Source organism: Ipomoea nil, unplaced genomic scaffold, assembly GCF_001879475.1.
Source record: "Ipomoea nil cultivar Tokyo-kokei standard unplaced genomic scaffold, Asagao_1.1 scaffold0609, whole genome shotgun sequence".
NCBI lineage: Eukaryota > Viridiplantae > Streptophyta > Magnoliopsida > Solanales > Convolvulaceae > Ipomoea > Ipomoea nil.
The window spans coordinates 1-22,879 of record NW_017617037.1 but is presented as its reverse complement, the minus strand read 5'-3'; the positions used below and the strand labels follow the sequence as shown (position 1 = coordinate 22,879).

General features: G+C 32.6%; 1 protein-coding gene and 1 pseudogene across 1 annotated transcript; one reads left to right on the top strand and one right to left on the bottom strand.

The window, feature by feature from the left end:
* Window positions 1–5,723: 5,723 nt before the first annotated feature.
* LOC109174316 (replication factor A protein 1-like) lies at window positions 5,724–8,963 on the bottom strand. Its single transcript, XM_019323551.1, has 11 exons — window positions 8,811–8,963; window positions 8,350–8,620; window positions 8,169–8,265; window positions 7,959–8,083; window positions 7,753–7,837; window positions 7,344–7,476; window positions 6,962–7,246; window positions 6,636–6,869; window positions 6,425–6,554; window positions 5,925–5,977; window positions 5,724–5,810 (listed from the first exon to the last, which is right to left on the bottom strand). The coding sequence occupies exons 1-11, from the start codon at window positions 8,961–8,963 to the stop codon at window positions 5,724–5,726; spliced, it is 1,653 nt and encodes a 550-aa protein (XP_019179096.1).
* Window positions 8,964–13,274: 4,311 nt separating this feature from the next.
* On the top strand, window positions 13,275–22,874 carry LOC109174315 (annotated as a pseudogene).
* Window positions 22,875–22,879: the final 5 nt, after the last annotated feature.

Below are 22,879 nucleotides of genomic sequence, written 5' to 3'. Positions count from 1 at the left end.
AAAATATACCATTAAATTAAGAACTAATTCCAATAATTATAACTCGAAACAATTAAGTACACATAACATAAAAATTTTACAATTGCACAACTTTAATACGTAATCGAATAGAATTATGTAGACGATGGTCCACATTCTAACTTAAATACAATTCAAATCTAAAAGTATATATCATTAAGTACAATGTAATCAATTAATTACACCTAATCAATTAATTAGAAATTGATATTAAACATAAATTACATTACAATTACAACATTTAATTTGACAAACAGCTTCGAACAATTAACAGTATAAGGACATTTAAATTAACAATTAATGTATATCAATTCATATATTGGGATTTACCATTACTGATGTTACTGAATGGTGTGATATCTGGGGACAAACCACATCCCAACGGATTTTGGGTTCGATTATTTGGCGTATGTTGCTCTTTCCCTTGACCAGCATTAGTCATTAATGATGATTTGCAAAAATTATTTGCTGTGAGGAAAAAAGAATCAATTAAAAGACGATAAAAACAACAGTAAGTACAACAATTGACATTTTTAAAATTAATCACACCTAATGCTATTCATTACGCTAGCCTATAAGTGTAAATTGTAATTGTTTTAAATAAGGTTTACATAATAAGTAGACCAATAAAAAGGTTTTTTAAATTCACAATGATGCTATATCAATTGAACTTAGTTGATTTACCGTTAGTCATGTTACTCAAGGGTGTGATGTTTTGCGACAAACACCCTCCTAGAGGAATGCGGGAAGGATTTCTTGCCGGAGGCTGTTGTTTTCCTTGAGCAGAATTATTCCTTGATGATGAGTTGCCCAATTCATTTTCTGCGAATTAGAATAGAACATTAAAATAAATAATAATCCAAATAATTAAAAATCCTAAAAATGAATTACACATAACACAACTAACAGTACATAATTAATTTCAAATTGTTCAAGATTTACCTAACAATTATTTACAAATTAGTGATTGTGCACTAAACACACCTAACGGATAATCTAATTGTGATATATATATATATATATATATATATATATATATATATATATATATATATAACCTGAAATTGTAATGGCTATATAGTAACACTAATTTTATTTGACAAACTCTTAAGTATAACATTGTCCACAATAAATACCATTACAATTGTTAAGATTATATATCTAATTAATTACACATAACAATTCAAAATTAAATATATAAATAAATAACTATATACATATCTATATATTTATTTATTAATTTATATGTATAAACTATTTAAATATATATATTTTCTGTATATATATAATTTGCCGCACATAATATATATATATATATATATATATATATATATATATATATATATATATATATATATTAATTATTATTGTTTTTCCGGTCGGAATATTGAGAGAAGAGGAAGGAGGCTGATAAGCCTTCTCCTTCGCTTGACCTCTCCTTCTCTCATGTCTGAACCGCTCTGTTCTTCAGCAATTCCAAACAATCTTCCTATATTTCTCTGTCAAGCCTAAATCTAGATCAGTCCTAAGTCGTAATCTCCGATTCAACTGTTCTTATTGAACATTATTTCCGGAGAAATTGTAGTCGGGTCTCGCTTAGCATCGATCCGATTTTCAATACACAATCCCGATCTTTCCTTTCTGTGAAGATCATAGTGTTCAACAACGGTAAATGGTGGCAATCGCGTTTCAGTGAAGCTAATTCTCCAATTATAAGGTTAGTATGCTTTAATCTACACAAAATTTGTTTAGGGTTTCGTACTTTTCATTGTTCTTTGTTCTAAAATTGATCTACATTTCTGGATCTACGCATGCATATCGACAATTTATAGTCCAATTTATTGATTTCAGATTTGTATGATTCATAGCCATTAGTGTTCTAAACCGTATTCTTTTAGAAATTGCTCTAAAAACACCAAATAGAAATTACTCTTAACTGTTTAACATCATTTTCAAAATGGTATAGCTATATTATTATTCACACAAACCCTAACCTTTTTTCGACTTTATCATGTTGTTTTTCATGAACATACTGGAATTTTTTGAGGAGACGAGAGCATAAACAGAATCGCACAGGAAGATGATGCTATAATGAAGCTTAATTTGAAGTATTAAAAAGATAAGTTTCGAACTTACCTTTATTTCATCACTTGGTTTCCTTTTGATGCCTATAATTGTTGATTTAGTGATTTTCCTCATTGCTCTGTCTATTGTTTTTACTTGAAAATGTAGATGTGATTTGTCTATTTTACTGGGGTATGAAACTGGCAGGTTGTGTTGGTAGTTAGATGGGGCATCCTTGTTTAGATGGGTTCATTGTAGTTTATTTTACTTTTGCCTTAATTTTGAAAATAGGATTGGAACTGAAGAGTTTTCTCTTAATAGTAATGATAGCTGCCCATCAATTCTATTTAATGTTTAGGCAATGTGTTTCTTTTCCTAAGAATGATTAACTAATACTTAACAGGACAATAATTCTCTTGCCTTGGCAGTGGTATGGCAGTGTATTCACTTCTATGTTATGGCAATTAAAATATAGTTTCAGTTTTTTAGTTAACCGAACAATGTTAATTAATTTACAACTCTGGAATTGCAATGCTGTTATCTAATTTCTTTCAAAATGTGGCTGCCAATTTATTCAATGTATGTGTTGTTATTATTTATTCTGGACAGAAATACTAACCTTGTTTATTTTTTTCTTTTTAGAGCTACTGAAGAGCAGCCAGCAGAAAAGAATCACTATGGCCTGATCAGAAAATAAGTTAAGACTCTATCTTGATTTGGCTTAGTTTAGATGACTTTGCACTGTTATAGTTTCACAGTTTGTAAGTCTGTTGTAAGAACATTGAACACATACATTAATTATTTGATTCTACTTATGAAATATTATGAACACATTCTAACAATTTTAAATTTTTGGGGTATTTTTTTTAGAATGGAATAGTCCAAGCTTGTGACACATTGAAATGCAGCAAGCTGAAAAGAACCAAGCAATCAAAGACCACTAAAAGCATTATGGTTATATCAGGGCCGGTCCTATCAATTTATAGGCCCGGGGCAAAGTAAAAACAAGGCCCTTAATATATATATATATATATATATATATATATTATATATATATATATATATATATATATATATATATAAATAGTTGCACTCGGGTGCGAACGGCTTGCCCAGGCGCGAAATAGGAATGGATTCTGTTCGTCTACGTGTCCAGATCTAATGGATGAGAAACACTGATTTTTTTAAAAAACGCGGTGGTATTTTCGTAAATAATTGAACATTGAAGTGCAAGTAAAATGTATTACAAGTGCATGTAAAATGTATTATAGGTGCAAGTAAAAATTTACACTGAGCATCAATACTTAGTTGCACTTATAGTTCTAACTAGTTGTACCTATAGTTCTAAGTAGTTGCACACATAGGTATAAGTAGTTGCATCTAGGTGTATGAATGTTTGCGAGTGGTTTTCAGGAGTATTACTACCCGCTGAACTCAGATCAATGAATGTTAACAAGACAAAATTACATGCACTTATAGGTGAAAGTAGGTGCACATATAGTTATAAGTAGTTGCACCTATAGTTATAAATAGTTGCACATATAGTTATAAGCACACCCAGGTGCATGAATGGTTGCGGAAAGTGAATGCTAACAAGGCAAAATTACATGCACTTATAGGTGAAAATAGGTGCACTTATAAGAGATTTTACTTGCACTTCGATGTTCAATTATTTACGAAAATGCCACCGCGTTTTTTTTAAGTTATTAGATCTGGACACGTGTCACGCGCTGATTCGTTCGCATTTCCTTCCTGGGCACTTATTCGCACCTGAGTGCGTCCCTATATATATATATATATATATATATATATATATATATATATATATATATATATATATTTCAAAAGATTGTGTTAATTGAAAATAATTCAAGGATAACTTTGAATTTTTATCGACATATAATTTTTTAAGACTAATCATGGAGTAGTGCTCATTCAAACTTTGGGCCCCTATATGGCTACATGAAGTTTAATTATAAATTAATTTAATATTCTCTAATATATACGGAGTATCTATTACTTGAATTATTATATTAAATGATTGTAATGGTTAAGTGGATTTAATGTTAAATAATAATTTTGAAATTGTGGCTTCAAATCTATGCTCATGTAAGAAATTTTTTTTTCTCTTATCTTTATCAAAAATTAAAAATCCAAGTTAAGGGGCCCCTTTCATCAATGGGCCCTGGGCGGGTGCCCATGTTGCCCGCCCCTCTGAGCCGGCCCTGGGTCATATAAGCAAATAGGTTAAGACTTTATTTTTATTTGTCTGTCTTTAGATTAGTTTGTATGCATATACTTGCATAGTTTGTAACTTTGTTCACTTTACTTTGTAAATATTCTGAACACAGATTCTAACAATTTTTTTTTTTTTGTTATTCTTTTTAGAATTAAATAATTCAAGCTTTGAAGAAATTGAAGAGCATCCGTCAGAAAAAAACCAATCAATCAAAGACCACTAAAAGCAATATGGTGATATAAGCAAATAGGTTAAAACTTCCTCTTTACTTGACTGTAGTTAGATTAGTTTGTATGCATATACTTGCATAGTTTGTAAGTCTGTTCACTTTAATTTGTAACGCAATACTTTTCCATTACTGGTTTTTACTTTGCTGCATTGTTTTTTTCTATATAAGTATACAATTCTGTAATGTTAGCACAGTAATGTTAATAACTTTTTTTTTTGCTCTTTGGTCAAAACTGGTATAACTATTTTGTATATATCATAATATACTTTAATTGTGTTTTATTGCAAGCAACAACTTTGGTTTTTTAATATTACACACATTCAGTAAGATGTCCTTGTTCAATAAATGGTCCTCGACTATCGAACAACTTCATATATTTTTAATTGTAGTGTCTTTGATATCTTGACTTTGGTGCATTATTTTATTCTATATAAGCATATAAGTGACCTTTGTGTATGATAAACTTTTTTTTTGTTAAGCAGATTCTCATTTATTAGTGAACACAGTAATTTAAATTCGCTTTTTTTACTCTTTGCTTAAGACTGGTATAATGTTCTTGTATGTATCATAAGAGTCTTTAATTTGTTTTTATTGGAAGAAACAACTTTATTTTATTAATAATACAAACCTCGAAAACTGTCTTTGTTCTCCAAATGGTCCTCGAGTATCGACAATGTTAATCTATTTTTATTTGTATGCTATTTGACCTTTGGTATTTGTTAAATTATTTTATTCTATATTGCTATAAAAGTCAGATATGTTTAGGATCAAAACATTTTTCAGTTTAAAGGATTGTTGGTTTTTTTGTTAAAACAGTAATGTAAATGAATAAAAAAACTCTTCTTTTAGTTGCTGTTATCTAATTTCTTTTTAAATGTGCTAGAAAACATTGATGGATTCCAGCTTGAACATCAATTGATTTCGAGAGATGCAAACAGAGTAAAAGGAAGATTGTGCAAATAGGTAATTGGAACTAACACCTTTTTTTTAGCACAGTATATTTACATATCTTCATATTAGAATTTCAAACAGAGTTAAAGAAGATTGTGCAAATAGGTAATTGAAACAAACTCTATTTTATAGGCACAATATATTTAGATATAAAGTCTTAGAATTGGAAATAGGAAAATATACCCTAAACCCTAAACTTCAAAGTCTAAATTGCTTGGCAAACTATTTCCATCTTGTTTGCCTTCTTAAACCTTGGCCACCTAGCATCTTTGCTAAACTTTGACACCTTTCATCCTTACTCTGAATAACCTGTTAGGAAAATTAGGAAAACTGCAAAACACGCACAATATATTTAGATATAAAGTCTTAGAATTGGAAATAGGAACATATAAAAAACACAATTTAAAACTCTAAATTACTTGCCAAAGAATTTCCATCCCGTTTGCCTTCTGAAACCTTAGCACCTGGCATCTTTGCTGCAAAACAGGCACAATATATTTAGATATAGAGTCTTAGAATTGAAAATAGGAACATATAAAAACATAAATTCAAACTCTAAATTGCTTGCCAAACTATTTCCATTCTGTTTGCCTTTTAAACCTTGGCCACCTTGCATCTTTGCTAAACTTTAACACCTTTCATCCTTACTCCTAATAACCTAAAAGGAAAATTAGGAAAACTGCAAAACAGGATATAATAGCAGTATACACAACCATTTATTGTACTAAACAGATAGGTAATTACTAAAAGCATTAGATAAAAGTTCAAAACCATCCATAGAACTGAAAAAAAGAAATTGTCACACCATAGTATTACAAAAAAAAAAATTGTCTGGATAGTGCCCGGCTAACAACAGCCACTTTCAACCATCAATCTGAATTACAACTTTTTCTTTTTTATTTCTGAGTCATTCAATTTCCTACTTTTGGACGATGAAAACTCATCCAAAAGTGACCTTTTAATGGCACCAGCATTTTCTGCATTGTCTTCTCCTTCCTTTTGCGAGGGCTGGACAGTGGCAGGACTATTGACTTCAACTCCAATAGAATCTTCCTATAATTAAGAACAGCAGAAAAACCTATTAGTAACCAAAAAAAAAAAAAAAACCTATAATTTAGGGTTTCAAATTCTTACTCCAGAAACTGCATCAGTGTTAGTTTCCTCCTCAATCATCCTTGACATTAAGTCTTGCTCTTCATGCTCCATAAATCTGTCAGCATAGGTCTTAAGCAAGTGCTCATCCCTTACAACCCTAACAACATTGAATGGGTAATTGGGACCCATCTTTTGGGCCAGTTTGAAGTTGATCTTAAAAAGCATCTTCATACCAACTATAGCATCTAATTCAGGTGGCACTTCAACATCAAGCTGTTTAGATAGTTGATAAATAACTAAATTAAAAACAGATAATGTAAACAATTTAAGAAAAAAAATGTAGACATTAGGTAATAAGAATTTACCTCCTTGTATTTTGCATACAAAATAGAGGCATGAATACCCACAAGCTCTGTAACTTCCCTATCCCAAAGCAACATGGGAGCATCTCCAGACTTGTCAAGAGCAATAACAACTACTTTGTACCTAACTATACCCATCATACAACTCTTCTTACACTTAGTACAAAAAAGTGTCCCTTCCTGTTCTTTAAGCTTCTTATTACATCCAAGTTTCAAGCATGATAAGTAATACCAACCATCCTCAAAATCCAACCCAAGAATTTCAGCAGCAACATAGTAGTCCCCATCCTATAGTATTCAAAAAAATTGATAAGTATATATAGCACTTAATAATTTCAGTTACATCAAACTACAAAAGGAATTGGTAGTTTAGTGTGTGGATTACCTGTTTCACCTTCTTAATGTCATGGCAGTTAGTGACAATAACAGAAGCATTATTAAAATCACTTAGTCCTGTAGAGTTGGAATGCAGTGTGCCAGTACTGAGACTCCTCATTGGAGTACCCTGAGCTTTCATGCTTCAAAAAGATTAGAAACTTAGTTAGATGTGTCTAAAACACAAAACAACAATAAAGTAGACAACATTTAAACTATCTTTCTTATTTTTAGATATGCATTTGAGTAAAAAGTAGAGCACATAAACTCTTTAAACTATCTTTCTTATTTTTAGATATGCATTTTAGACAACATTTGCCTAAAATAAGTAGTAGAAAGTAGAGCACACGGTAATTAAAATAGCAAAAAAATTAGTAGAAACCAAAAAAAATAGGAGAAATATAAAAGATGGAACTTACTTTGACTTAAACTCTTTAAACTCTTCCCAATCCTCATTAAACCACAGCTTCGTAGCATCATAGGAACTGGTTATTCTCACTTCACCTAAAATAAATGAAAAAAATAGATGCATGTATTTTTAGATATATATTAGGATATATATACAGTATAGAATATTTAGTATTTGAATCTATAGATTAAAAGAGAAAACAGTATAAAAACTCACCACCCACAACTTTGGCCCTACAGCATTGAATGACAACAATCAGTGGTTCAACAGAATCACTATTGTAAAAAGGCATCAGGGAACTAACATGCTCATTCCACAGTGTACACATGATGGTGTTATCACTGGTTTAGAAAAAGAAAAAACACAAAATTAAAAAAAAAAATGCATTATATTCTAATGTAATCAAATTTATTTTAAAAAACTTACGCATTGTCTTGAAGTTGGAAGTTTATTAGTTTGGTGGCCTTTCCCCCTACAATCTTGTCCACAGGATTGTAAATCTCAACTACCCTTCCAATAACATCTGCAAAATGAACAAAGTATAATCAATAACTACTAAAAGTAGAATAAAGAACATATTAGCAGATAGGAAAGTTAATTTTAGTACCAATCAGCTCCTTGTCATTCACATCATCAGGATCTTTCAAAGCCTCAAAACTCTTTAATCTAAACATTTTGCAAGGAAACCCCTTAGAATGTATTTCCTTAACTTGTGTTCTGTAGTTAAATTTGAGCAGGAAACCATGCTCTGTAATCTTGTACACGTAGTAGTTTGTAGAGGCCATGAAGTTCTTTATTTCATAAACTTTCCCTTCCTTGATTGTATCTCTATACTTTACAATGTCTTTCTTGATGATACTCGCATGAATATAGTCTCCCTGCGAATACAATAGTAAACAAATTTTAGACAGCAAAACAGTTTAGGATGAGTAGATAACATGGCATGATAGTAGCTTAATTGAAAGAGTACTATATGAGAAGATTATAGATAGTAAAACACACTAAGATTATTAGATAAAATGGCAGCAGTTCGTAGACAAAATAATATGTGAAAATAGATAAAATTACCTCTTCATCATGGAACACAACTTCCATGCTCTTACTAACCTGCCCCTCTCCCCTTTTCTCAGGAACTTCAAACACACGAACTGCTCTCACTCGTATTGCCCTTTGTTGGTGTTCCGGCTTGATGTTCCTGATAGCAATGAACATGGAAGGCATGTTGAAACACCAAATATTGCTTTAGAAAGGCCTGTAAAGTGTGATTACTTTCGGAAGTGTCCGGCCATGAAGAAGACTGGTATTTATACATACTGAAGATTCAAAAAAAAAGGAGATACCGGCATTATATGTTTGGGAAATACCACATCTCAATTAATGTAAATTTGAATATTGCAACTCTTCATATTCTATGTAATCTAGGTATCTCTGTATGTATGTAATGCATATAATTGTTTCTTGTATGCCGTAGCAGTTCATTATTATTTGTAGATATTAATAGGAGTGATCTTGGTTACAATACCAAAGAGTTCTACATTAATTGAACTCCTTGGGAACCAAGGACTGTGTAATAATAACAACGGCTAGGTATATTCCCAATAGCGATTCCCATTACACGCGCAGAGTAAAAACGGAAGTAATTCGAGATGCATAACTATACCAAAACTGCGTCGTTTTCATTGGGCGGGAAACAATGATTGGCAAAACTTCTTGCTTTATTATAGAGTTAGATTAGATGATATTGATTATTAATTCATCAATGAACAAAAAAAATATTTTTAATTAATATCACGTTAGATAGTGAATATTATGTAATGATTTTAGTATAAAAATATTTTTTTTTCTATATTACTAAAGATTCTTAAGGATGTAGTTAGGGAGGTAACTGAGGATAATAAAAATAAAAATTTCAACCAATCAACCCTTGTTTGCAACAACAAACACAAAGTATAAGACGAAAATATTTCACCATCAATCTAATATATATTATTTAGTAAGCATTACACGTCATTATTTAATAAAGAGCAATGCTATAAACTCCTCTTGTATTTGTTTTAATAACTTCCTTCCTGATGTGGCGTTATCTTATTGATAGCTAAATTTAATTTTTAATTAATGGTGAGATCAACTATTTCATTGGCACCCAATGAATTAAAGCAACATCATGAAGTAAAATGTTTGAAGGAGAAATACCAGAGGAGAAATGAGCATTTTCCTTCAATAAAATATGTGTGTTCGATCTTGTCTCTATTTCTTTGCATAAATAACAAAACAAAAAACTCCTGCAGTAGCTTCTATCCTTTTGCTTCTCACCCTAAACATATCCCCCTCTCTTGCTTGCTTGCTTAGTAATGAGAGTGAAAGAAAATTGCTCAAATAATTTGCACGACACTGCTTTATTTTAGGGTTTTTATTTATAAATATTTTTTGCATTTTTAAAATCTTAAATTTACCTTTTGTTTTCTGATTTCAGTTCAATATTAGTTTGATTACAAATTGTTATTCTTTCAATTCGGCTGATGTTTGCTCCAAATCTCTCTCTCTCTCTGTTTGATAGAAATCCTAAGTGAATTATTATATCTCTACATGTAACTTTAACAGTGCGTTTGGTTGGAGGGAATTTAAATTTCATTCCCATTTAGGGTGTGTTTACAAATTTAGAAAATGACTTCGGAAAATCATTTCCTGAATTTCCAGTGTTTGGTAACACATGGAAAATTAAAGTCAAAGAAAAACAGTTTCCTAATCAAAGTAAAATACCTTTGTTTTGGTGAAAAATGATTTTTTTTGGAAAGTCATTTTCCTGACGCCGATCGCCATCTTTGGATTGCAGCGAAAACTGTTCTGTGTTCCCTGATGTCCGGCTGGAAACCAGAGAGCACCGGACACCAGAGAGCAGTGCTCTCTAGTTTCCGGTTGAACACCAGAGAGCAGTGTTCTCTGATTTCCGGCCGGACACCAGAGAGTAGTGCTCTCTGGTTTCTAGTCGGAAACCAGAGAGAACTTCTCTCTGGTTTTCGGCAGAGAGAGTTTCTCTTTGGATTCCGGTCGGAAACAAGGAACCATAGAGTAAGACTTCTCTCTGGTTTCCGCTGTTGTTTTTATTATTTATTTATTTTTTAAAATTTTTTTAATAAATAATATTATTTGATTTAAAAATATTATTATTTTGAATATTATTATAAATTATAAATATTTTTTATATTTTAAATAAAATAATTAATTATATAAAATGAATTGTACCATTTTACCTCATTTTCTAGAAAATGAATCAAACACACAAAGACATTTTTCTGCTGTGTAGCCAAACACGAGAAAGAAAAATGTTTTTCCGAAAATAACTCATTTTTCTGAAAATATTTTTTAGAAGTCATTTTACAGCTTTTCAAACGGACCCTTAATTCCCACCTAATTCCAAAGGCCACTAAATTCCTTAGTTTGGTTGGAAGCACCTTGGCAAATTATGCCCTAGAAACGTGTTCACCATGAATGGTGAACACAGATCCAAACGGTGCCGTTTTTACGGGAAAAAAAATTTCGCTAATGTAGTGTTAACGGCGCACGTTTGGTCAGATTATGAATTTTCTGTTATGAGATTATGAATGTACTGTAAATTTATAATCTCATAACGGAAAAATTCATAATCGCATAAAAGAAAAACATTTATTAAATTATGAATTTTCTGTTATGAGATTATGAATTTACTGTAAATTCATAATCTCATAACAGAAAATTCATAATCTCATAAAAGAAAATTTATAATTTCATAACTGCATATTCATAAATCCATGCAATTATGAATGTGCATGCATAGATTTATGAATGTGCAGTTATGAAATTATGAATTTTCTTTTTATGAGATTATGTTGAAGAAGCTTGTGCGAAGAGGAAGTGAAATCACAAAATGTAAAAATGAAGAAGAAAAGTCGCGCGATTAATTATGAAAAAAAGAAAAATAACGGTGCACTATTACCGTTGGGACCGTGTTCACCGTGTTCACCATGAATGATGAACACGGTTCCATGGCATAACAATCCAAGCACCTTATGGTGCTGCTTTTAAGCACTTTTGTATGATGTATAATTGCAACACTTATGTTGCTTAACCTTTCGGTGGTTACCAAAAGGTTAAATACCTTATAGTGTTGCTTTTAAACATTTTCCGTAAGGTGCTTTCACTTATTAGTTTACGGAAAGATTAAGGGTGTGTTTGGTTGGTGGGTTTTGTCCATAGGAATGGGTATGAAAGTGATTGTTGTTGTTTGGTTGATAGGTTTTTAGAACACTACTATAGGTTTCGAATACCCCATCAATTGAAAAACCCATACCCAAATACAATATGGGTTTCATTCCCTTATTCATTCCCAAGCACTACTATAAGTAACCATTCCCATTCCACCCTACTACCAAACATGTTAAATACTTTTATCAAAACCCATTACCATTACCAAGTATTTGATACCCATTCCGATTCCTATGTGCGAACCAAACACACCCTAAATATTTATAATAATATAAAATATTCTTTCAAAAAGCTGAGCCCCAACTCTAAGGGCCCCCCACACCCCGATCCGACAAAGCATTTGTGAGGATGTAAATCATGGTAACTCAACTGAACATGAATCATAGAGGCTAGACCTGTGCTCATTGCGCACAAGGAACCCCCCTCACTTTGAGAGGTTGCTCCCACACTGCCGCTGGTAATACTCGATCCCTTGTCATTCTTTCAAAGTTTCACCTTAATCCCCACACTGGGGCCACCGAGGTAATACTGCTGATTGAACCATTGAGCTAAGTAGATATAGTCACTACTGTTGATTGAACCATTGAGCTAAGTAGATATAGTCAATTTGAGCATAATCCCACACTGCTGCCACCGAAGTTCGAACCTTGATCTCTTATCCCAAATACGGCATACTGAACCATTAAGCTAATACCATGTAGGCAAAAAGTAAGAAAATCTCATAATACCTAAGGATGTTGAGTGAATCACATACTTTCAAACATATGAAAAAATCTGACCTAGAGAATATATTTAATTCCATGAGAAAATTACATAATGTCAAATAAACATAGTATGTTATATAACCAATTCAATATAATCTTTTTTACCTTAAATAACTTGAATCAAACGTCAAGTGAAATGTGATTCTCCTGAATGGTTAGGCGGTCGAACGGCCAACTTGTTAGCAAATTGTTCTGTGAATTTGGGTCCACATTACAAGGTGAATCTGAATAAAAAAACACAATTTATATATTGAATGTTCATCATTTTTATATAATAAATATTCACCATTTATATACTGAATGTTCACAATTTATATACTGAATCTTCACAATTTTATATACAAAATATTCACAATTTGTGAACATTCAGTATGTAAATTGTTGGCATGGCATAATTATTGGCAACTTGTCCCAAACCATTCTGTGCAAACCCTTTGGTTGTTTCAAGATATAAAAGCGAAAATGACATTTTTGCCCAGCCAAACTATACAAAACTCAAATAACAGGAAAGGACAAAATGGGTAATGTAATTGTGTTGAAGGGTTTAGACAGGGCTTTAACCCTGAGAGCCCCAGAAAACAGCTTCTTCTTCAAGAATTCATCAATGGCGGTTCACGTCCCTGTTTAGAGGAAAGCACGCACTCTTCGCCCAAGTTCCCGACTTTCATCTCGTTCTATCTCTCTTTCCATCCATGTTGAAGGTCCTCACATCCAACTCTAGGTTCAGCGCCGTTTCGTCGGCTTTTGGCTCCCCTGTCCGAATTGGAACTGGGTCGAACACGCCATTGCTACGCTTTCTGAATTCACTCAGAAGCTCCAGGCAAAATGGCCCCTATCTCTACCGGCGATTCTTCTGTTCGGACTCTACGGATGGGTCCGACCCGGCTGCCGAATCCGAAGCCAAGCGGGCCGAGCCCGAAGGCGAAGAAGCTGTTGAATCTAAAACCTCGTCCGCTATGGTCCCAACCGTTTTCCGGCCCGAAGATTGCCTAACGGTTAGCTCTATAGGAACTGGTAGAACCGTAGAATGTATATGTATGCTTTTGCTTTACTTGATTGGTTTTAAGGGTAATCTGAGTCAAATTGTGTTTATAGTTGAACATTCATTCACATATGTGATAATATAAATTTTCTCCTAGCTCATAATTTGGAAAATTTGAAATATTATAGCACTCAATGTTATGTTCTAAAATGCTTATAAAATATGGCTAGACCAAAATCCATTACTGAAATTATTTCAATTGGACCCCAGCAGTGATAATCAGATCATTAGGTTTTTAACTTTGCAATGTGATAACATATTAACATGTAATACTAATTCTCAATACATTGAAGTTTCATGTTTTTGATAAAATTTAATTGGGCTTCTATCAATCAGTTATATAACTTTCATATTATAGCTGTTGCTATGGCATCAATTCAAGTACTGGAAGGCATTTTATACATAGGAAATGTGAAAGGAGTGCACCCCTAGACTGGATAGTGAAGGGATTATAAGCTTGGTTTTAGCTGCCTTTTCGGCTGAAGTAGTTGATTTTTAATAGGAAAATGGTAGACTGTGAGGTTTAAATGAATAATTTCAAAGGAAAGAGTTGAAGCTGCAAAAGGGAAGAGCAGATGCTTTACAGATATTACAAATTTCCCTCTCTCTAATCCTTTTGAGCAGACTCATGGATCCAAAGTTTTGTGTTTTTTTTTTTTTTTTTTTTTTTTTTGTTTATTTATTTTTTAATGCTTGCTTATGAAAATTAAAATAAAATTGGAGAGCAAATTCTAAAACATAATAGAGTGTAAAGTTATCATCAATTGAATGTAGACTTTAATTGGTGTTAAAGCAACTCAACTTAAGTTGGAGCATGATTCTTTTTTTCCCCCTCTTTTAATTTGTCATTAAGTAATGCAATTGAGATACTCTTTTTTACAAACAAAATTTTGACTATGCTTTAACTGCATTATAATTTATTTGCTCTTAGTTTCATCCCTTCTTGTTCTACATGGTAATGGAAATTCTTATTTCTTGTTGCAGGTTATAGCATTGCCATTGCCACATAGACCATTATTTCCTGGGTTTTATATGCCAATCTATGTGAAGGTATGGTTCTAAATCTTAGTATCCCATACAACATGTTTGGTTCACGGAGTAGGCTGAGAATGAAATAGCATTCCCGAGAATAGACCTATTCTATCATTTGGTAAGTCATTTTATTTCTGGGAATGATCTATTCCCCTTGCAACTTGCAAGGGGAATAGCTATTCCAAGGGGGATCTTGGTATTAAGCTATTCTTGAGTTCTCAAGAATAGGTTATATTTGGTAATACCTAATTTATCCTTTTTATTTTTGTTCTATACTATAAATGTATTTTATTTTATAATAATAATAATAATAATAATAATAATAATAATAATTAATATTATTATTATTATTTATGATGTGTGTGTGTGCGCATATATATATGTGTGTGTGTGTATGTATATATATATATGTGTGTGTGTGTGTGTATGTATATATATGTGTGTGTGTGTGTGTATGTATATATATGTGTGTGTGTGTGTGTGTGTGTGTATGTGTATGTATATATATATGTGTGTGTGTGTATGTGTATGTATATAACTATATATATATATATATATATATATATATATATATATATATATATATATATATATATATATATACTTATTTTTGTTATGTGCTATAATGTGTGTACTACTACTACTAATAAATAATAATAATAATTTTTAAATTGTAATATTAATATTAATAATATTATTATGTGTATACATACATATATTAGTGTGGAGGGTAATTTTGTCTTTTGAATGTTTATTGTATTTTTATTCCTTAATCCAGTAAAAATTAGAATACAATTCTTGAATCTATTCATTTCACGAACCAAACAAATTGAATTCATATATATTCTTTGTCTATTCCATTCCCGATGGAATATGATTCCTATTTCCTCAAAATTCATTCCGTGAACCAAATGTGCAGTTAGTATTGAACCTATTTGCTGAGTCAGTCTTATCATTAAATAAGTTTTTGAACTTTGAAGCTAGAAAATTGAAAATTCTTTGAGATAGGTGGCCATAATTTTTGTTTGTTTTTTGTGATGCCTATCTTCTCCCTCATGCAGTATTGATGTTGGTATCCAAGTTTACAGAAGTTAGTTTTCTGCATTGAATATTTGACATGAACTTGAAGCATGGTGCTGGCATCTGGTTTAATAGATGCTTGTTTCAATGGTTCATTTATAAATAGCCTTCACTCTAAAGCAAAATTTGGCTACTGATCATCATTGATGAAATTACATTAATAAAGAGAACTTGCTACAAATTAATTTAAGGGTCGGTTTTAAAATTCCTATCTCATGTACAGGATCCCAAGCTCTTAGCAGCATTAGTTGAAAGTCGAAAAAGGCAAGCACCTTATGCTGGTGCTTTCCTTCTGAAAGATGAGCCAGGGACTGACCCTAGTGTTGTATCTGGCTCAGATACAGATAAAAACATATATGAGCTTAAAGGAAAAGATTTGTTTGACCGTCTTCATGACGTTGGTACACTTGCTCAGGTAAGTTTACAGCTCTTTTATTTATGTTGTTGCTTTAGGGCTAATTATTATTATTGTTGTTGTTGTTATTATTGTTATAATATTATAATTATCATCATCAAAGACATTCTCATCATCAGTCAATATTGATTTGATAAAATAGATTTCAAGTATTCAAGGAGATCAGGTTGTTCTTATTGGTCATAGAAGAATTCGAATAACAGAAATTGTAAGTGGTTGTTCTGCTTCTCAGACATTGCTCAGCACTTCTCTATGTGCACAGTTATATAAAGATCTGTATAATGTTGTTAAGAATGCAGACGTTGCATTCAATTTTTGACTGTGATCAGTTAACTTTAAAATTTGTGTGGTGCTACTTGATTGAAATGATACAATTTTTCTGCACAGGTTAATGAAGAGCCGCTAACTGTAAATGTCGACCATCTCAAGGCATGCATTTAACATTTCTAGATTCTTCTCCATTGGGATGATGAACCTCATTGAAACTTGTCTTTCATTACCATTCTCTCTTAATTTGCTTCTTAGTTGTCCTGCAGGAGAAACCGTACAACAAAGATGATGATGTTATCAAGGCAACATCTTTTGAAGTTATATCAACCCTGAGAAGTGTCTTGAAGACAAGTTCTCTGTGGAGAGATCATGTTCAAACATACACTACAGTATGGCTCCTCAAACAACAATGCTCTTTTATATGCTGTGTTGTTTTTCTTTAATCATTTCCAGTGAATCAGTGATTCAATGATAACAACACTCTTTCATATGCAGCAACAAGAAGTTGCACTTTATAGTAATATACCTTTAGCGATGCTTCCTGCTTGTATACCTGCCTTTCTTTCCTCTCTGCCAGTCAAAATTATAGTTCATTGAATCACCACTGCGGCTCTTACTTAGGTTGTTTACAAAGATAAAAAAAAATGAAATTAAAAAATCAGGTTACAGAGATGTAGCATTGGTTTCAAATGTATGACACTTTCCTGCCTCTTGGGTTTGAGTATGAAAGGTCCTGCTAATACTTATATTTGTCTGAAGGTAGTAATATGGATTAAATTCTCACAACTTCAGAGTATGTATACTCCCATAATCTTTTAATGCTTATGGATGATTATTTTGATCTATCTCATTAATTTGATTTGCAAAATCATTTTGGGGTTTCAAACAGGACTTTATAGTTTTTGTTCCATTTTTTTTCTTCTGTAAAATACATTTATGAAGAATAATTGTGATCTTTGCTTTTGGATGACTTGTCTATATCTATTTTGCACACAACACACATATTCTTCTAGATTAGCTATGTTGAATGTCAGGTAATTTGTGTGGGGACCTGTGTGTGTATGTAAGAATCTGTTTATTCCATATTCTTACTTCTTGAACCTACAGCATATAGGTGAGTTTACATATGCAAGGCTAGCAGATTTTGGAGCAGCAATATCTGGTGCTAACAAACTACAGTGCCAAGAAGTTCTTGAAGAGCTAGATGTAAGCTCCTGTGCTACCTTATTTGACAACTAATTATGCAACTTTTGGAACTTTTGTTTTCTTGTAAGGAATTTTGTATTGTTATAATTCGTACTTCATGAATTTGTAGTGTTAGATTGATATTGTTCATAGTTATGCAATATTTTTTAAAGACCCTCTGAACACCCTTTAGTGGGTATTCGATGCTTACTAGATGCTACATATGAATGCTTTTCTAAACGACCTAAGGTTCAGAATAGAAAGTTACTGGTCAACTAAAAGTAAAAGTCTTTAATACAATATATATGATTGTGTCTAGTGCTTACTGCAATGCCTTTCTGGTCACCTAAATCATTCAAAATTAAGCATATTGGCTATATTGACTTTTTGTTGTAGCTGACAACCTGTTTCATGGAAAATTTTGTTTGTCATTTTCACATGTTGAGCTTATATATGTTTGTGGGTGTGTGATTAACATCAAATAAAATTTTCATTTTAAAGATTTTACATATTTAATATAATATAGGGTAGATGTATTGTGATGCATGGCGTAAAAATCTAATCCGTCACATATGCTATTTTTGTTTTTCCTACAAAGGTTAAGCTACTCTTTGACTAGGATTCATATAGTTATGACGACTCATTATTGCTTAATGTAAGCTTTGATGTTATATTGACACTTCTACTTTTGCTGGATATTTTTATTGTCTTAATCTTTATGACAAATATGTTTGTTTGACTTGTTCTGTATGGTGATGGTAGTGAGTTGGTATGTAAAAATCTTGAAATTATATTGACACTTCTATTTTGTTGGATTGTAGAAATACAATAGCTATTTTTGCCTGCATCTTTATCCAAATTGAGTTTGTTTTGTGTGCTGATGAAAATGACTTTGCTATATCTCCCTAATGCAGGTGCATAAGCGCCTACAACTTACTTTGGAATTAGTGAAGAAAGAAATGGAGATAAGTAGAATCCAGGTATCACTTATGAGATTGAGGATATATAATAGAGCTCTCATTCAGCAATTTGAGTTTATCTTTAAAATTTACTTCCCTTTTCACCAAGGAATCAATAGCAAAGGCTATTGAAGAAAAGGTAAGCGGGGAGCAGCGGCGTTACTTGCTAAATGAGCAACTGAAGGCCATAAAGAAGGTACGTGGTTTATGTCATGGTTTTCTTATGTTACATTCTTCAATGTTAGTAGTGTAAAAGTTTTTATTTGCATCAGCATGCAATAATTTACTTATGTTATGACCTGATTGTTTTTTGTCTGATTTGGCTTAATGCAGGAACTGGGACTGGAGACTGATGACAAAACAGCTCTCTCAGGTCAGTTCTCTTCTAATTGTTATTGATCTTTAATAATTTATTGGATATGGTATTGGAAAAAGCAACATACTTTCTGTAGCTAAGGGCATAGATTCTTAAATGTAATCTAAATAAATGCTTTTGCAATATCATTTATCTTGTGCTTTCTTTATACTCATTTTAAATTTGGGCCAAGAGATGTTCATAGCATTTATACTGTAATTTTATTTATTTATTTATTGTTGAAGGTTGTGGTGTGTTCTAAGCAGTGCTGTAGATGCCACCCACTTTTCTCATTTATGTGAAACACTTTGACTAACTTATTATATTGAAATGAAAATGTTAAAATAATTTTTAAGAACATGACATAACATCACCTAGCATTTAAGGTGCTTGTCTTTTTGATCGTAAGCCTTTTGTCACTTTCTTTTTCTTTGATGAAATTAACTATTCTGCTCACATGAACTTATAAATGAGCTTGCTGTATGGACATGCTTAGACACTAGTGCTTTTGATAGAATGCTTCTAACTGAATTACCTCCTTTTCTCCCTTTCTTTTTCATTGATGAAATTAAATATCCTGCTCAAATGAAATTATCCATCCCTCATCTTTCATTATCTACATCTGAGAGGAAATAGGTTTGAGCTGTGTCCAGTGCTGGTTTTTCTTTTCTACTTGTTTGTATGTGCGTATTTTTGTAGTTTCATTATCCTTTATCTTTGACTGCAGCAAAGTTCAGAGAAAGACTAGAGCCTAATAAGGAGAAGATCCCAGCACATGTCATGCAAGTTATTGAAGAAGAACTGACCAAACTCCAACTACTCGAAGCGAGTTCTAGTGAATTTAACGTGACACGTAACTATTTAGATTGGTTGACTGCTTTGCCATGGGGCACTTACAGGTTTGCTGTTTTTACTGTATTTTTTTTCCATTTAATTTTATGTTAGAATAATATTTTAATCTAAAATTAGTTATGCATCTGGGATGGACATAAAAGAAAGGGGGGGCAGTTCACACTTTAAATAATGATGGAAGAGAATTATCTCATTTCAAAAGTCAGATGGAGAAAATTTGTGAAATAGATCTGAATACATATGTTGCAACATTTCAGTTAGCTGCTCTCTGATTGAGATATTAATTTAGTTATGATAGCTGCAAGAATTGGTATGCACTGTAACCAGCTGCTTATGCTGTGAAGATGTGAACTAACATCATTTATGCCTATTTCACTAAGCAGTTAAAGATGTTTCTTGTTTGGATAGTTGTAATCAATTTTTTGAAATAAGAAGAAATCTAGTTTTAATCAAAATTTAGTCTGATTTGCTGCTGCTGATTTTAGCACTTTTGCATTATAGTTATGCTGCACCAATTTCTGAATAATATGCTTGTAACATAAATGCAGCAATGAGAACTTTGATGTGTTAGGAGCACAGAAAATACTTGATGAAGACCATTATGGACTAAGTGATGTTAAAGAGAGAATACTGGAGTTCATAGCTGTGGGAAAACTTAGAGGAACTTCACAAGGTTGGTAACTTTTTAATTCATTACTACATGACTATGACAATGTTGCAAGATCCTCTATTCATCTCCTTGAACAGTTAATACATACTCCGTAACTACAATGATTGTGTGTAATAATGCCTCAAATAACAGAGACTGGTGCAACATAAGTGGATTAAATTTTGTCCAGAGCAACTCGCTAATGTGCTAAACTTTTTGATGAAGCTATTTTTTAGTTTTAATTTATTTTAGGATTTTGTCTTAATTTCTATTCTGATGTTTGTTTAATTTTATTATGATGTTATTTCTCAACTCCAAGTACTGTATGAACTGATTTTGGGCATATAATAGTATTGGCTCCATTTCATTGCGGTTGATCACTTCTGACTTTTACACTACTATAAGGATGGTTTGAATTATATTGTTTGAAAACAGTTGGTCACATATTCAAGAATAAAATTGACTTTTTGGGGCTGAAAAGTGCTGAAAGTTGCTCCCTTCTTGGTACAAGTCTTGTACAATATTTAAAATATAGACAGCCCCTAAACCTTCTGTTGTTTCCAAGTCATTTCCCTGTTATACTGAGTGAAGAACGGCATAAACTGTTTATTCTATTCACACCATTGCTTATGTGCTGTGCATGTATGCTATACATTTGCTTGATCAGTTGTGCCTTAAGTTTAAATTGCTGAGCTCTGAGTTATGGCTTGAGATGTGAGGGATTAAATATAAGGTATATGGCTTGCTTAGATGATGTATCTTAATATAACAGTAGTTCACTTGAGATTTTTATAGATTAGAGTAAGTCATTAGACATCTATTCTTGACAGTTGACATATTGAGGATGTACCTTCTCATGGATTGGAGAAAAGTGACTTGACCCAATATGCACTTTTGCAATCCAGATGATATGGCAAAGATAAAAGATTGACTTTCACTATATTTGAAAAATTCTCCTCTAGTATAGGTGATTTTCATTTTGTTGATGTTACCTAATTTGTTGGCGAACAGTATAAATTTGTAAAGTGGCTCTGCCTTAATTTGCTTCTAACATTTTTTTGAAGTCAAACAATACACCTATTTAGGAAGAGAACCCTTGAGTGTTTATGTGACTTGGAACAAGTAGACATCTAATTGCAAGTAAAAACACTTGGAAGGGAAACCAAGAAAGGAAACATAAAAACATAGGTTCAAGGTGCCAAGAATCAATAGAATGTGTTAGCAACAGGGTTATCAAGGCGTCGCCTAGTCGATGCCTAGGCGTCCGGTCGGTCAAGACCGTACGCCTAATGTGCTCGCCTCGCCTAAGTGTAGAATACAACCCAAAACTCCACAAAAACATACATGGCAGAACCTACACACTAAGGCGAGTTGACCGGTGTAATTTTTAGCCGGAGAAGTCGCCGGAATCTGCCTCACGCGCCGGCGCGTGGTGTCAGAGCAGCAGCACAGCGGCGGCGCGTGGTGGCTCTGATGGCGGCGCGGTTCAGGCTCCGGCGTCATCCTCCTGTTCCGAGCAAAACCCACTCCCTCACTCTGGCATGTTATCAATATATACTAGACTTCTCACCGCCCCAGGAAAAACTATTCATCTTCTCAAGACAACTTGAAGTAAATAGGGTTGTGAAAAGGCTACCCAAGACAAGATATTTTCAATATACAATAAATACTAGACTTTTCACTATTCTAGGAAAAACCATTCATCTACTTGAAGTAAATATGCCAGCAAAAAGGCTGCCTAAGAGAAGATATTTTCAATATATATATACTTTTTATTTATTTAATACTCATCGCCTAGTCATCGCCTAGGCGGTCGCCTAGTCGGCTAGTCGACTAGGCAGTCGGGCATCTCGCCTAGAAAGTCCGCCTTGATAACCTTGGTTAACAATGTTTGAGATGCTATAAGTTTGTCCTTGGATAAATGTTACCTTAGTATGTGTTTGTTCTGCCTTATGTTTGGTCTTCTCAAGATTTTGTTTGACTGTAAGTTATGTTTTCTAATCATCGAATTATAGGAAAAATTATCTGTCTTTCTGGCCCCGCCCGGAGTTGGGAAAACCAGCATTGGTCGTTCAATTGCACGTGCTTTGAACCGTAAATTCTACAGGTTTTCTGTGGGGGTCTGTCTGATGTTGCTGAAATTAAGGTACACAGAGCAAGAACCTATATTGGCATAATTGGTTGTTTATCTTTGTTGACTACCAATACTGACATTAAAGTTTACCTCAAGGGACATAGGCGAACTTATATTGGTGCCATGCCAGGGAAGATGGTGCAATGTTTGAAAAGCGT